We start from the raw sequence: 16266 nt of genomic DNA, 5'->3' as shown, positions 1-16266 counted from the left end.
GAGAGGGGTGGACATCAGATACAGATGACCAGAGAGAGAGAGAGGGGTGGACAGTGGATACAGATGACCAGAGAGAGAGAGAGGGGTGGACAGTAGATGCAGATGACCAGAGAGAGAGAGGGGTGGACAGTAGATACAGATGACCAGAGAGAGAGAGAGGGGTGGACAGTAGATACAGATGACCAGAGAGAGAGAGAGGGGTGGACAGTAGATACAGATGACCAGAGAGAGAGAGGGGTGGACAGTAGATACAGATGACCAGAGAGAGAGAGGGGTGGACAGGGGACACAGATGACCAGAGAGAGAGAGGGGTGGACAGTGGACACAGATGACCAGAGAGAGAGAGAGGGGTGGACAGTGGACACAGATGACCAGAGAGAGAGAGGGGTGGACAGTGGACACAGATGACCAGAGAGAGAGAGAGGGGTGGACAGTGGACACAGATGACCAGAGAGAGAGAGAGGGGTGGACAGTAGATACAGATGACCAGAGAGAGAGGGGTGGACAGTGGACACAGATGACCAGAGAGAGAGAGAGGGGTGGACAGTGGATACAGATGACCAGAGAGAGAGCGAGAGAGAGGTGGACAGTGGATACAGATGACCAGAGAGAGAGACAGGTGAACAGTGGATACAGATGACCAGAGAGAGAGAGGGGTGGACAGGGGACACAGATGTACTGTGTGGACAGCGTGTATAAACGAATGAGCAGACAACATCTCCAGAATACAGTTTTATTAATAACATTATTACAGAACTCCTCGTCTCTGTCTCTATGTGAACACGTTAATGAACCAGTTGAATTGAATCGAAGTCTCTCTCTCTTCCCTCCTGACTCCGGCCCCTCCGCTGGCTGGCTCCTCTCCCATCGCCTCCTCCTCCTCTCTCCTTTCACTTCTTCATGGCCAGACTGTTCTCTCTCTCTGCGGAGGAACAAGGGAGCAGTGAGACGGGTCACATCGCGACAGCAGACAGACAGACAGACAGACAGGGCAGTGAGACGGCTCACATCGCGACAGCAGACAGACAGACAGGGCAGTGAGACGGCTCACATCGCGACAGACAGACAGACAGACAGACAGACAGGGCAGTGAGATGGCTCACATCGCGACAGCAGACAGACAGACAGGGCAGTGAGACGGGTCACATCGCGACAGCTGGGCAGAGAGGTCACATTGCGACAGCAGACAGGGCAGTGAGACGGGTCACATTGTGACAGCTGGGCAGCAAGACAGGTTACATCACGACAGCAGACGGGAATGAGATGGGTCACATCGCGACAGCTGGGCAGCGAGACAGGTCACATCGCGACAGCTGGGCAGCGAGACGGGTCACATTGCGACAGCAGACAGACAGGGCAGCGAGACGGGTCACATCCCGACAGCAGACAGACAGGGCAGCGAGGCGGGTCACATCCCGACAGCAGACAGACAGGGCAGCGAGACGGGTCACATCCCGACAGCAGACAGACAGGGCAGCGAGGCGGGTCACATCCCGACAGCAGACAGACAGGTCACATCGCGACAGCTGGGCAGAGAGACATGCGTTTTAGACAGGGAGCACAGAGCACTCTGGGTACCTTTGTTAGAGGAAGTGGAGGGAAACTGGATTAGGCTGAAATGGAAGGAGAGAGGAGAGAGTGAGAGGGGTCTCGGGGACAGAGGGGTCACACTCGGTCAGCGGGAGGGAGAGTTAGGGGGGGACACAGGGAGAGTGCTCGGGAAAGGAGAGCACCTTCACAGGGGAGTCTGAGGTGGCAGTAGATATCGGGGTTCAGGGCAACATTTTAGACAGATGAAGAGGAACGCAAGTGCACAGGTACTGGGGCGTCGTTCCCAGTGGATGTGATGAACATGGGGACACTTGAGCAGGGGGGACGAGTGTATGTCAGGGATCGGGATCAGGGTCAGAGGTCACACCTTCCAGGTAGTTGCGGGCTATGAACTTGAGCAGCTCATCCAGGAAGATGACAGGCAGGGACATCTTCAGGACCACCATCCACTCGGTGATGTTCAGGTGGGTCAGCTTGAAGATCATCTGAGAGACAGAGAGAGAGGGGTTAATACTGGACAGTACACTAACACTGCACTGAGAGAGAGGGGTTAATACAGACACACTGGACACTCCAGTACATTAACACTGCACTGAGAGAGAGAGAGGGGTTAATACACACACTGACTGGACACTCCAATACATTAACACTGCACTGAGAGAGAGAGGGGTTAATACACACACACTGACTGGACACTCCAGTACATTAACACTGCACTGAGAGAGAGAGGGGTTAATACACACACACTGACTGGACACTCCAGTACATTAACACTGCACTGAGAGAGAGGGGTTAATACAGACACACTGACTGGACACTCCAGTACATTAACACTGCACTGAGAGAGAGAGGGGTTAATACAGACACACTGACTGGACACTCCAGTACATTAACACTGCACTGAGAGAGAGAGGGGTTAATACACACACACTGACTGGACACTCCAGTACATTAACACTGCACTGAGAGAGAGAGGGGTTAATACACACACACTGACTGGACACTCCAGTACATTAACACTGCACTGAGAGAGAGGGGTTAATACAGACACACTGACTGGACACTCCAGTACATTAACACTGCACTGAGAGAGAGAGGGGTTAATACAGACACACTGACTGGACACTCCAGTACATGAACATTGCACTGAGAGAGAGAGGGGTTAATACACACACACTGACTGGACACTCCAGTACATTAACACTGCACTGAGAGAGAGAGAGGGGTTAATACAGACACACTGACTGGACACTCCAGTACATTAACACTGCACTGAGAGAGAGAGGGGTTAATACACACACACTGACTGGACACTCCAGTACATTAACACTGCACTGAGAGAGAGGGGGGTTAATACACACACACTGACTGGACACTCCAGTACATTAACACTGCACTGAGAGAGAGAGGGGTTAATACACACACACTGACTGGACACTCCAGTACATTAACACTGCACTGAGAGAGAGAGGGGTTAATACACACACACTGACTGGACACTCCAGTACATTAACACTGCACTGAGAGAGAGAGGGGTTAATACACACACACTGACTGGACACTCCAGTACATTAACACTGCACTGAGAGAGAGAGAGGGGTTAATACAGACACACTGACTGGACACTCCAGTACATTAACACTGCACTGAGAGAGAGAGGGGTTCATACACACACACTGACTGGACACTCCAGTACATTAACACTGCACTGAGAGAGAGAGGGGTTAATACACACACACTGACTGGACACTCCAGTACATTGACACTGGGGCTGAGGGACTCACAGGCAGGGGGTCGATGTAGATGATCATGAAGTGCAGGGACATGGACAGGCAGATGGCCCCCAGCAGCCAGCAGTTCACCCAGGGGGGCATCCTGACCAGCGACTGGTTCTCCGACAGGCTGCGGGAGAGAGGGGGGTTAGTTCTCCGGCCTCGAACCCTGCGCGCTGTCCCGACGCGGGCCTGAGAGCAGGCCGGGGCGAGTCGCCAGCCCGTCCTGGGTCCAGAGTCACGCTGGGCAGCACCGGGACCGGGACCGGCCCAGGGAGCAGGCAGGAACAGGAGCACGGCGCCGGGGAAACACACAGCCTCTGGACCCGCTTGTCCCCTTCCTGGTCCGGGTTCTAGCCTGCTCCTGTTGACCCACAGGCCTGCTGGTTCTGTTCCAGCTGGGCCCTGGGCTCCGCCCCCCCCCGCTGCCTGCTGTACCTCTGACCCAGCCGCGACGACAGCCAGCCGGTCCGGGGTCCCCCGCGGCAGGACTGGGGAACCCCCGCCTGCACCCCGAGCCTGGGCCCGGAGCCCTGGAGGGACTCCAGCGATACCAGGACTGGCTTCCGGAAACCTGCGCCACCTGGGGCGCGGCCCGGGCCACAGCCAGGCCTGCAGGTGGGCCGGGCCTCCCGGCGGGCTGGCCACAGGCGTCCGGCGCCTCGGCGTGGCAACACCGGGGGTCAGTCAGGCGCGCCGAGGCGCTGTCCCGGGTCGGGGTGCTCCCGTCGTCCTCTCCGGTCGGCCCGGGCGGAGAGTCTCGGCCGCGCGGACTCGCCCCCTGACCTGTTGAGGGCGTTGCACATCTCGATGGTGACGAGCACCGACAGGGCCATGGTCATGGGGGTGGGGGACTCGAAGACCTCGCACTCAATGCCCTCGAAGTCGGGGTTATCCTCTGTGCACTGCATGAAGTGAGACTGAGCGGGGGAGAGAGAGAGAGAGAGAGAGACGGGTCAGCGCACTGAGCGCTCGCCGCACAGCGACAGGTGGACGGGGGAGGCTAAGGATGCCCGCGGCTCACCAGCTGATAATAGGTCACTGCAGGACCGTCCTCTGCGTACAGGAACCACCAGCCTGCGGCGCCCACTGTCGCCGCACCCACATAACCTGGGAGAGAGAGAGAGGGGTTAATACAGACAGGGGGAGACAGGCAGGCAGAGGGCCAGAGAGAGGTTAATACAGACAGAGAGAGACAGGCAGGCAGACAGCCAGAGGGCCAGAGAGAGGTTAATACAGACAGAGAGAGACAGGCAGGCAGAGGGCCAGAGAGAGGTTAATACAGACAGAGAGAGACAGGCAGGCAGAGGGCCAGAGAGAGGTTAATACAGACAGAGAGAGACAGGCAGGCAGAGGGCCAGAGAGAGGTTAATACAGACAGAGAGAGACAGGCAGGCAGACAGCCAGAGGGACAGAGAGAGAGAGAGAAGATAAGAAACAACAAACAGAAACAGACCCTGATGAAGTACAGGCTCAGTGACCACAGCATGGCCATAGAAACTGGACACAGGCAGACCTGGCTGTCCAGAGAGGACAGGCTCAGTGACCACAGCCTGGACACACACACTGGACACAGGCAGACCTGGCTGCCCAGAGAGGACAGGCTCAGTGACACAGCCTGGACACACACACTGGACACAGGCAGACCTGGCTGTCCAGAGAGGACAGGCTGTGCTCCCACTGCCAGCGGGGAGAAATAGAGACAGAGGTGCACTTCCTACTGCACTGTGACAGATACTCTGGGATTAGAGAAACATTCTTCCCGAAATTCAGAAATCTAATCCCAGAGTTCCCACACCTGCCAGAATCACAACGGGTCCCAATCCTACTGGGAGAGGGAGGAGGGAACTCAGTTGATCTGGCAGCCCAGTATGTGATCTCCTGTCACAGCCTGAGGAACAGTGAGTCCGTCTCCCAATAATGCTCCAGCCGCCTACAGTATATGTCAATATTTTATAATATGTCTTTGTTGTAAATGTCTGTAACATGTCTGTAGATTTTATTTTACTTCTATTTTTTGTCTTGTTCCATGTTAATTTTATTATTTTTATTTGCTTTGGCAACACTGATTGTACCCATCGGTCATGCTAATAAAGCACCTTGAATTGAATTGAATTGAGAGAGAGACAGGCAGAGACACACAGACACACAGACACACAGACACACAGACACACAGACACACAGACTGCTCACCTCCGATGGCCAGGTATCTGAAGAACAGCCAGCCGGAGATGAGGGGCTCCTTGGGGGAGCGGGGGGGTTTGCCCATGATGTCCAGGTCAGGGGGGTTGAAGCCAAGAGCTGTGGCTGGGAGCCCGTCTGTCACCAGATTGACCCACAGCAGCTGGACTGGGATCAGAGCCTCAGGCAGACCCAGAGCCGCTGTGAGGAAGATACTGAGAGAGAGAGAGACAGAGGGGTTATACACTGCACTGAGAGAGAGAGGGGTTAGTACACACACACTGACTGGACACTCCAGTACATTAACACTGCACTGAGAGAGAGAGAGGGGTTAATACACACACACTGACTGGACACTCCAGTACATTAACACTGCACTGAGAGAGAGGGGTTAATACACACACACTGACTGGACACTCCAGTACATTAACACTGCACTGAGAGAGAGAGGGGTTAATACAGACACACTGACTGGACACTCCAGTACATTAACACTGCACTGAGAGAGAGAGGGGTTAATACAGACACACTGACTGGACACTCCAGTACATTAACACTGCACTGAGAGAGAGAGGGTTTAATACAGACACACTGACTGGACACTCCAGTACATTAACACTGCACTGAGAGAGAGAGAGGGGTTAATACACACACACTGACTGGACACTCCAGTACATTAACACTGCACTGAGAGAGAGGGGGGTTAATACAGACACACTGACTGGACACTCCAGTACATTAACACTGCACTGAGAGAGAGGGGTTAATACAGACACCCTGACTGGACACTCCAGTACATTAACACTGCACTGAGAGAGAGAGGGGTTAATACAGACACACTGACTGGACTCTCCTGTACATTAACACTGCACTGAGAGAGAGAGGGGTTAATACACACACACTGACTGGACACTGCAGTACATTAACACTGCACTGAGAGAGAGAGGGGTTCATACAGACACACTGACTGGACACTCCAGTACATTAACACTGCACTGAGAGAGAGAGGGGTTAATACAGACACACTGACTGGACACTCCAGTACATTAACACTGCACTGAGAGAGAGAGGGGGGTTCATACAGACACACTGACTGGACACTCCAGTACATTAACACTGCCCTGAGAGAGAGAGAGGGGTTAATACAGACACACTGACTGGACACTCCAGTACATTAACACTGCACTGAGAGAGAGGGGGGTTCATACAGACACGCTGCCCGGAGAGAGAGACGGGCTCTGCTGTACTGACCAGACGACCTCGCCCACGTTGGAGGAGATGAGGTAGCGGATGAACTGCTTCATGTTGTTGTAGATGGCCCGGCCCTCCTCCACCGCCGCCACGATGCTGGAGAAGTTGTCGTCCGCCAGCACCATCTCGGAGGCGGACTTGGCCACCGCGGTGCCGGAGCCCATAGCGATCCCAATCTCCGCCTTCTTCAGGGCAGGAGCGTCGTTCACTCCGTCTCCCGTCTGAGAGAGAGACAGGTGCGTTAGCACTGCGCCGAGAGAGAGAGACAGGTACAGCGTAACACTGCGCCGAGAGACAGACAGACAGGTACAGCATAACACTGCACTGAGAGAGAGAAACAGACAGGTACAGTATAACACTACGGAGAGAAACAGACAGGTACAGTACAGCACTGCCCAGAGACAGTATAACACTACAGAGAGACAGACAGGTACAGGATAACTTCACCGAGAGACAGAGAGACAGAGAGACAGAGAGATACAGTATACCACTACAGAGGACAGAGAGACAGACAGGTACAGGATAACTGCACCTAGAAACGGAGAGACAGACAGGTACTGTATAACACTACGGAGAGAGAGAGAGAGGTAAAGTTGCACGGCACTGAGAGAGAGAGACGGGTGGCCTGTCTCACCATGGCAGTGATCTCGTCGTAGCCCTGCAGGAACTCCACGATCTTGCTCTTGTGAGAGGGCTCGACTCTGGCGAAGCAGCAGGCCCTGCGACAGGCCTCTCTCTGCTCTGCAGGGGGCAGGTCGTCGAACTCACGCCCGGTGTAGGCCCGGCCCGTGACATCCTCATCCTCGCCGAAGATCCCGATGCGCCGGCAGATCGCCACTGCGGTGCCCTTGTTGTCACCTGACAGAGCGAGAGAGGGGGGGGGAGAGAGAGAGAGAGGGTCAGAGAGAGAGAGAGAGGGAGGCTCAAAGAGAGAGAGAGAGGGAGGCTCAGAGAGAGAGAGAAGGCACTCAGGGCTTTCTACGCAATAAGAAGGAGGCTCTTCAACATCAACCCACCAACAAGAATCTGGCTCCAAATATTTGAAAGTGTAATCCAACCCATTGCCCTATACGGCAGTGAAGTTTGGGGTCCCCTCACAGACCAGGATTACACCCAATGGGACAAACACCCCACAGAAACTCTGCACATGGAGATCTGTAGAATCATCCTCCGTGTGCAGAGAAAAACTCCTAACAACGGGTGCAGGGCCGAATTAGGCCAGTACCCACTATTGAAAAACATACAGAAAAGAGTATTAAAGTATTGGCTACACCTAAAAAACAGCGACCAAAATTCCTACCACCACAAAGCCCTGCTGAGCCAAGAGCTGAGCCCAAAACAGAGCCCCCTGAGCCAGCTGGTCCTGAGGCTCACCGACCTGAGCCACACCGACACTAACCAGCCTCAGGACAGCACTGCTAGAGCACCACAACCCAGACTCAACCACATCACAGCACAGATCAAACAGCAATATCTCACACACTGGGACACACACACAAACACAACATCAACTGGAATGCTACAGAACCCTAAATAGACAATACACACTAGCTGAATATTTGACCAAAATAAGAAATAACAAACAGAAACAGACCCTGACGAAGTACAGGCTCAGTGACCACAACCTGGCCATAGAAACTGGGCGACACAGGCAGACCTGGCTGTCCAGAGAGGACAGGCTCAGTGACCACAGCCTGGACACACACACTGGACACAGGCAGACCTGGCTGACCAGAGAGCACAGACTCAGGGATCACAGCCTGGACACACACACTGGACACAGGCAGACCTGGCTGTCCAGAGAGGACAGGCTGTGCTCCCACTGCCAGCAGGGTGAAATAGAGACAGAGGTGCACTTCCTACTGCACTGTGACAGATACTCTGGGATTAGAGAAACATTCTTCCCCAAATTCAGAAATCTAATCCCAGAGTTCCCACACCTGCCAGAGTCACAACAGGTCCCAATCCTACTGGGAGAGGGAGGAGGGAACTCAGTTGATCTGGCAGCCCAGTATGTGATCTCCTGTCACAGCCTGAGGAACAGTGAGTCCGTCTCCCAATAATGCTCCAGCCGCCTACAGTATATGTCGATATTATATAATATGTCTTTGTTGTAAATGTCTGTAACATTGTAGATTTTATTTTACTTCTATTTTTTGTTTTGTTCTATGTTAATTTTATTATTTTTATTTGCTTTGGCAACACTGATTGTACCTATCGGTCATGCTAATAAAGCACCTTGAATTGAACTGAATTGAGAGAGAGAGAGGAGAGAGAGAGAGAGTCGGAGAGAGAGAGAGAGAGGGGAGGGAGGTCGGAGGGGGTCGGAGGGGGTAGACAGCTCAGACAGCGGCTGTCTCTCTCACCGGTGATCATGATGACCCGGATGCCAGCTTCTCTGCAGAGCTCGATGGAGCCAGTGACCTCCTTTCTTGGGGGGTCCAGCATGCCAACACAGCCCACGAAGGTCAGGTCAGTCTGAGAGAGACAGGGGAGTGAGCAACACACTGCAACACACTGCAACACACTGCCCACGAAGGTCAAGTCAGTCTGAGAGAGACAGGGGAGTGAGCAACACACTGCAACACACTGCCCACGAAGGTCAGGTCAGTCTGAGAGAGACAGGAAAGTGAGCAACACACTGCAACACACAGCAACACACTGCCCACGAAGGTCAGGTCAGTCTGAGAGAGACAGGGGAGTGAGCAACACACTGCAACACACAGCAACACACAGCAACACACAGCAACACACTGCCCATGAAGGTCAGGTCAGTCTGAGAGAGACAGGGGAGTGAGCAACACACTGCAACACACTGCCCACGAAGGTCAGGTCAGTCTGAGAGAGACAGGAAAGTGAGCAACACACTGCAACACACAGCAACACACTGCCCACGAAGGTCAGGTCAGTCTGAGAGAGACAGGAAAGTGAGCAACACACTGCAACACACAGCAACACACTGCCCACGAAGGTCAGGTCAGTCTGAGAGAGACAGGAAAGTGAGCAACACACTGCAACACACAGCAACACACTGCCCACGAAGGTCAGGTCAGTCTGAGAGAGAGTGTTGCTTTGGCAACACTGATTGTACCCATTGGTCATGCTAATAAAGCACCTTGAACTGAATTGAATTGACAGGGGAGTGAGCAACACACTGCAACACACTGCAACACACTGCAACACACAGCCCACGAAGGTCAGGTCAGTCTGAGAGAGACAGGAAAATGAGCAACACACTGCAACACACAGCAACACACTGCCCACAAAGGTCAGGTCAGTCTGAGAGAGACAGGGGAGTGAGCAACACACTGCAACACACTGCCCACGAAGGTCAGGTCAGTCTGAGAGAGACAGGAAAGTGAGCAACACACTGCAACACACAGCAACACACTGCCCACGAAGGTCAGGTCAGTCTGAGAGAGACAGGAAAGTGAGCAACACACTGCAACACACTGCAACACACAGCAACACACAGCAACACACTGCCCACGAAGGTCAGGTCAGTCTGAGAGAGACAGGGGAGTGAGCAACACACAGCAACACACAGCCCACGAAGGTCAGGTCAGTCTGAGAGAGAGTGTTGCTTTGGCAACACTGATTGTACCCATTGGTCATGCTAATAAAGCACCTTGAACTGAATTGAATTGACAGGGGAGTGAGCAACACACTGCAACACACTGCAACACACTGCAACACACTGCAACACACAGCCCACGAAGGTCAGGTCAGTCTGAGAGAGACAGGGGAGTGAGCAACACACTGCAACACACAGCAACACACAGCCCACGAAGGTCAGGTCAGTCTGAGAGAGAGTGTTGCTTTGGCAACACTGATTGTACCCATTGGTCATGCTAACAAAGCACCTTGAACTGAATTGAATTGACAGGGGAGTGAGCAACACACTGCAACACACTGCAACACACTGCAACACACAGCCCACGAAGGTCAGGTCAGTCTGAGAGAGACAGGAAAGTGAGCAACACACTGCAACACACAGCAACACACTGCCCACAAAGGTCAGGTCAGTCTGAGAGAGACAGGGGAGTGAGCAACACACTGCAACACACTGCCCACGAAGGTCAGGTCAGTCTGAGAGGGACAGGAAAGTGAGCAACACACTGCAACACACTGCAACACACTGCCCACAAAGGTCAGGTCAGTCTGAGAGAGACAGGGGAGTGAGCAACACACTGCAACACACTGCCCACGAAGGTCAGGTCAGTCTGAGAGGGACAGGGGAGTGAGCAACACACTGCAACACACTGCCCACGAAGGTCAGGTCAGTCTGAGAGAGACAGGCTGAGACCTGCCCTGGTGTCTCCCTGTACCCCAGTCTGAGACCTGCCCCAGTGTCTCCCTGCCCCAGTGTCTCTGTACCCCAGTCTGAGACCTGCCTCTGTACCCCAGTCTGAGACCTGCCCCATTGTCTCCCTGCCCCAGTGCCTCTGTACCCCAGTGTCCCTGTACCCCAGTCTGAGTTCTGCCCCAGTGCCTCTGTACCCCAGTGTCCCTGTACCCCAGTGAGTTCTGCCCCAGTGTCCCTGTACCCCAGTCTGAGTTCTGCCCCAGTGCCTCTGTACCCCAGTGTCCCTGTACCCCAGTCTGAGTTCTGCCCCAGTGCCTCTGTACCCCAGTGTCCCTGTACCCCAGTCTGAGACCTGCCCCATTGTCTCCCTGCCCCAGTGTCTCTGTACCCCAGTCTGAGACCTGCCCCAGTACCCCAGTCTGAGACCTGGCCCAGTGCCTCTGTACCCCAGTCTGAGACCTGGCCCAGTGTCCCTGTACCCCAGTGTCCCTGTACCCCAGTCTGAGTTCTGCCCCACTGTCTCCCTGCCCCAGTGTCCCTGTACCCCAGTCTGAGTTCTGCCCCAGTGTCCCTGTACCCCAGTGAGTTCTGCCCCAGTGCCTCTGTACCCCAGTGTCCCTGTACCCCAGTGAGTTCTGCCCCAGTGCCTCTGTACCCCAGTGTCCCTGTACCCCAGTCTGAGTTCTGCCCCAGTGCCTCTGTACCCCAGTGTCCCTGTACCCCAGTCTGAGTTCTGCCCCAGTGTCCCTGTACCCCAGTGAGTTCTGCCCCAGTGCCTCTGTACCCCAGTGTCCCTGTACCCCAGTGAGTTCTGCCCCAGTGTCCCTGTACCCCAGTCTGAGTTCTGCCCCAGTGCCTCTGTACCCCAGTGTCTCTGTACCCCAGTCTGAGTTCTGCCCCAGTGCCTCTGTACCCCAGTGTCCCTGTACCCCAGTCTGAGTTCTGCCCCAGTGCCTCTGTACCCCAGTGTCCCTGTACCCCAGTGAGTTCTGCCCCAGTGTCCCTGTACCCCAGTGAGTTCTGCCCCAGTGCCTCTGTACCCCAGTGTCCCTGTACCCCAGTCTGAGTTCTGCCCCAGTGTCCCTGTACCCCAGTCTGAGTTCTGCCCCAGTGTCCCTGTACCCCAGTGAGTTCTGCCCCAGTGCCTCTGCTCACCTCGTAATCGACGAACTTGGTGGAGTCCTCCAGGTTCATCTCCTCGCGCCGCAGGGGCGAGTCACGCGTGGCCAGTGCCAGGCAGCGCAGGGTGTCGCGCCCGGTGCCCCACTCCTTGATGACCGTCAGGATCTTGTCCTTCACGACGGAGGTCAGCGGCACGCGCGTCGTGCCCACCCGCACGTAGGCGCACCTGTCGATCACGCCCTCGGGGGCGCCCTGCGCGAGAGAGGGGGGTCAGCGGCAGGCGCCAGGTGCCGCAGCGCAGCCCCTTCCCAGCATGCAGTCCCGGGGGCGGGGGTCAGGGGTCGGCGTTACCTTGATGAACATCTTGTTGCCCACGGCGGCGCGGGACGCCTTGGCAGGTGAGCAGAAGACCGACATGGACTTCCTGTCCCGAGAGAACTCGAGAGTGAACTCCTTCTTCATCAGCTGCTTGATCACCTGCAGGACACCAGGAGAGAGAGACAGGGAGTGAGAGAGAGAGAGAGACAGGTACAGAGAGAACTCCTTCTTCATCAGCTGCTTGATCACCTGCAGGACACCAGGAGAGAGAGACAGGGAGTGAGAGAGAGAGAGAGAGAGAGAGACAGGTACAGAGAGAACTCCTTCTTCATCAGCTGCTTGATCACCTGCAGGACACCAGGAGAGAGAGACAGGGAGTGAGAGAGAGAGAGAGACAGGTACAGAGAGAACTCCTTCTTCATCAGCTGCTTGATCACCTGCAGGACACCAGGAGAGAGAGACAGGGAGTGAGAGAGAGAGAGAGAGAGAGAGACAGGTACAGAGAGAACTCCTTCTTCATCAGCTGCTTGATCACCTGCAGGATACCAGGAGAGAGAGACAGGGAGTGAGAGAGAGAGAGAGAGAGACAGGTACAGAGAGAACTCCTTCTTCATCAGCTGCTTGATCACCTGCAGGACACCAGGAGAGAGAGACAGGGAGTGAGAGAGAGAGAGAGACAGGTACAGAGAGAACTCCTTCTTCATCAGCTGCTTGATCACCTGCAGGACACCAGGAGAGAAAGACAGGGAGTGAGAGAGAGAGACAGGTACAGAGAGAACTCCTTCTTCATCAGCTGCTTGGTCACCTGCAGGACACCAGGAGAGAGAGACAGGGAGTGAGAGAGAGAGAGAGACAGGTACAGAGAGAACTCCTTCTTCATCAGCTGCTTGATCACCTGCAGGACACCAGGAGAGAGAGACAGGGAGTGAGAGAGAGAGAGAGACAGGTACAGAGAGAACTCCTTCTTCATCAGCTGCTTGATCACCTGCAGGACACCAGGAGAGAGAGACAGGGAGTGAGAGAGAGAGAGAGAGAGACAGGTACAGAGAGAACTCCTTCTTCATCAGCTGCTTGATCACCTGCAGGACACCAGGAGAGAGAGACAGGGAGTGAGAGAGAGAGAGAGACAGGTACAGAGAGAACTCCTTCTTCATCAGCTGCTTAATCACCTGCAGGACACCAGGAGAGAGAGACAGGGATGGAGAGACAGATACAGAGAGGGGAAGGGAGAGAGTGAGAGAGACAGGTACAGGGAGGAGGTGAGAGACAGTGAGAGAGACAGGTACAGGGAGGAGGTGAGGGGGAGACAGTGAGAGAGACAGGTACAGGGAGGAGGTGAGGGGGAGACAGTGAGAGAGACAGGTACAGGGGAGGGAGAGACGGGCGCAGTCGAGAGACACTCACAGTGCAGCACGCGTTGGCACGCTCTGGCTTGGACAGACCACGGACCTCAGTGTTGAACACGTTCATCTTCTCCACCAGACAGCACAGCGCCGTCTCTGTGGCCTCACCTACCTTCTCATAGACACCCTTCGCCTGCAGGGACAGAGGGGTTAATACAGACACTGACTGGACACTCCAGTACATCAACACTGCACTGAGAGAGAGAGGGGTTAATACAGACACACTGACTGGACACTCCAGTACATTAACACTGCACTGAGAGAGAGAGGGGTTCATACAGACACACTGACTGGACACTCCAGTACATTAACACTGCACTGAGAGAGAGAGAGAGAGGGGTTAATACAGACACTGACTGGACACTCCAGTACATTAACACTGCACTGAGAGAGAGAGGGGTTCATACAGACACACTGACTGGACACTCCAGTACATCAACACTGCACTGAGAGAGAGAGGGGTTCATACAGACACACTGACTGGACACTCCAGTACATGAACACTGCACTGAGAGAGAGAGGGGTTAATACACACACACTGACTGGACACTCCAGTACATCAACACTGCACTGAGAGAGAGAGGGGTTAATACACACACACTGACTGGACACTCCAGTACATTAACACTGCACTGAGAGAGAGAGGGGGGTTAATACAGACACACTGACTGGACACTCCAGTACATTAACACTGCACTGAGAGAGAGGGGTTAATACAGACACTGACTGGACACTCCAGTACATTAACACTGCACAGAGAGAGAGAGGGGTTAATACACACCCTGACTGGACACTCCAGTACATTAACACTGCACTGAGAGAGAGAGGGGTTAATACACACACACTGACTGGACACTCCAGTACATTAACACTGCACTGAGAGAGAGAGAGGGGTTAATACAGACACACTGACTGGACACTCCAGTACATTAACACTGCACTGAGAGAGAGAGAGGGGTTAATACAGACACACTGACTGGACACTCCAGTACATTAACACTGCACTGAGAGAGAGGGGTTAATACAGACAAACTGACTGGACACTCCAGTACATTAACACTGCACTGAGAGAGAGAGGGGTTAATACAGACACACTGACTGGACACTCCAGTACATTAACACTGCACTGAGAGAGAGGGGTTAATACAGACACACTGACTGGACACTCCAGTACATTAACACTGCACTGAGAGAGAGGGGTTCATACAGACACACTGACTGGACACTCCAGTACATTAACACTGCACTGAGAGAGAGAGGGGTTAATACACACACACACACTGGACACTCCAGTACATTAACACTGCACTGAGAGAGAGAGAGAGAGAGGGGTTAATACAGACACACTGACTGGACACTCCAGTACATTAACACTGCACTGAGAGAGAGAGGGGTTCATACAGACACACTGACTGGACACTCCAGTACATTAACACTGCACTGAGAGAGAGAGAGAGGGGTTAATACAGACACACTGACTGGACACTCCAGTACATTAACACTGCACTGAGAGAGAGAGAGGGGTTAACACAGACACCCTGACTGAACACTCCAGTACATTAACACTGCACTGAGAGAGAGAGGGGTTAATACAGACACACTGACCAGACACTCCAGTACATTAACACTGCACTGAGAGAGAGAGGAGGGTTAATACAGACACACTGACTGGACACTCCAGTACATTAACACTGCACTGAGAGAGAGAGAGAGGGGTTAATACACACACACTGACTGGACACTCCAGTACATTAACACTGCACTGAGAGAGAGAGGGGTTAATACACACACACTGACTGGACACTCCAGTACATTAACACTGCACTGAGAGAGAGAGGGGTTCATACAGACACACTGACTGGACACTCCAGTACATTAACACTGCACTGAGAGAGAGAGGGGTTAATACAGACACACTGACTGGACACTCCAGTACATTAACACTGCACTGAGAGGGAGGAGGAGTGATTGAGAATATTGTTACCTCATTATAGTCCAGAGAGGAGTCGTTACACAGGGCACAGATGGTGGCCAGCTCCACCAGGCCATCGTACTGACCGCACTTGACTGGTTTGTCATTCTTCGTGCTGAGAGAGACACACAGCAGGACAGCAGTGAGTGTTTGCTCCTCTTAGGGGCTTTTCACCTCGCGAGTATTGTTGGGCTCGTCAGTGTCGGGCTCATCAGTGAGACTTGGGCTTGTTAGTGACAGTCAACTGTCAGCACTGACTAGTGACTAATTGTCAGTAGGGGTCAGTAGCTGGGCTCGTTAGTGATGGTCAGTAGCTGGGCTTGTCAGTGTGTCAGTAGCTGGGCTCGTTAGTGATGGTCAGTAGCTGGGCTCGTCAGTGTGTCAGTAGCT

General features: G+C 53.9%; 1 protein-coding gene across 2 annotated transcripts in view; it reads right to left on the bottom strand.

Annotated features, from left to right (window-relative positions):
* Positions 1-719: 719 nt before the first annotated feature.
* The window catches only part of LOC148659548 (sarcoplasmic/endoplasmic reticulum calcium ATPase 1), a 43246-nt gene continuing 27699 nt past the window's right edge, over positions 720-16266 (bottom strand). Inside the window, exons 11-24 of one of the 2 annotated variants that reach the window (XM_088637263.1) lie at positions 15889-15991; positions 13906-14037; positions 12535-12660; positions 12217-12435; positions 9122-9233; positions 7390-7613; positions 6756-6976; positions 5517-5719; positions 4348-4433; positions 4110-4243; positions 3336-3453; positions 1919-2036; positions 1579-1613; positions 720-922 (exon numbers count right to left, since the gene is read on the bottom strand). In XM_088637263.1, the coding sequence (XP_088493389.1) occupies positions 1609-1613; positions 1919-2036; positions 3336-3453; positions 4110-4243; positions 4348-4433; positions 5517-5719; positions 6756-6976; positions 7390-7613; positions 9122-9233; positions 12217-12435; positions 12535-12660; positions 13906-14037; positions 15889-15991 (1801 nt within the window). In that variant the 3' untranslated portion in view covers positions 720-922; positions 1579-1608. The remainder of the gene's footprint in view (positions 923-1578; positions 1614-1918; positions 2037-3335; positions 3454-4109; positions 4244-4347; positions 4434-5516; positions 5720-6755; positions 6977-7389; positions 7614-9121; positions 9234-12216; positions 12436-12534; positions 12661-13905; positions 14038-15888; positions 15992-16266) is intronic. The other variant, XM_088637262.1, reaches the window with a different exon arrangement.

The sequence above is a fragment of the Lepisosteus platostomus genome, chromosome 6 (assembly GCF_059453375.1).
Source record: "Lepisosteus platostomus isolate fLepPlt1 chromosome 6, fLepPlt1.hap1, whole genome shotgun sequence".
Classification (NCBI taxonomy): Eukaryota; Metazoa; Chordata; class Actinopteri; order Semionotiformes; family Lepisosteidae; genus Lepisosteus; species Lepisosteus platostomus.
Note: the sequence above shows the minus strand (reverse complement) of the source record. Positions and strands in the feature narration are given on the sequence as shown.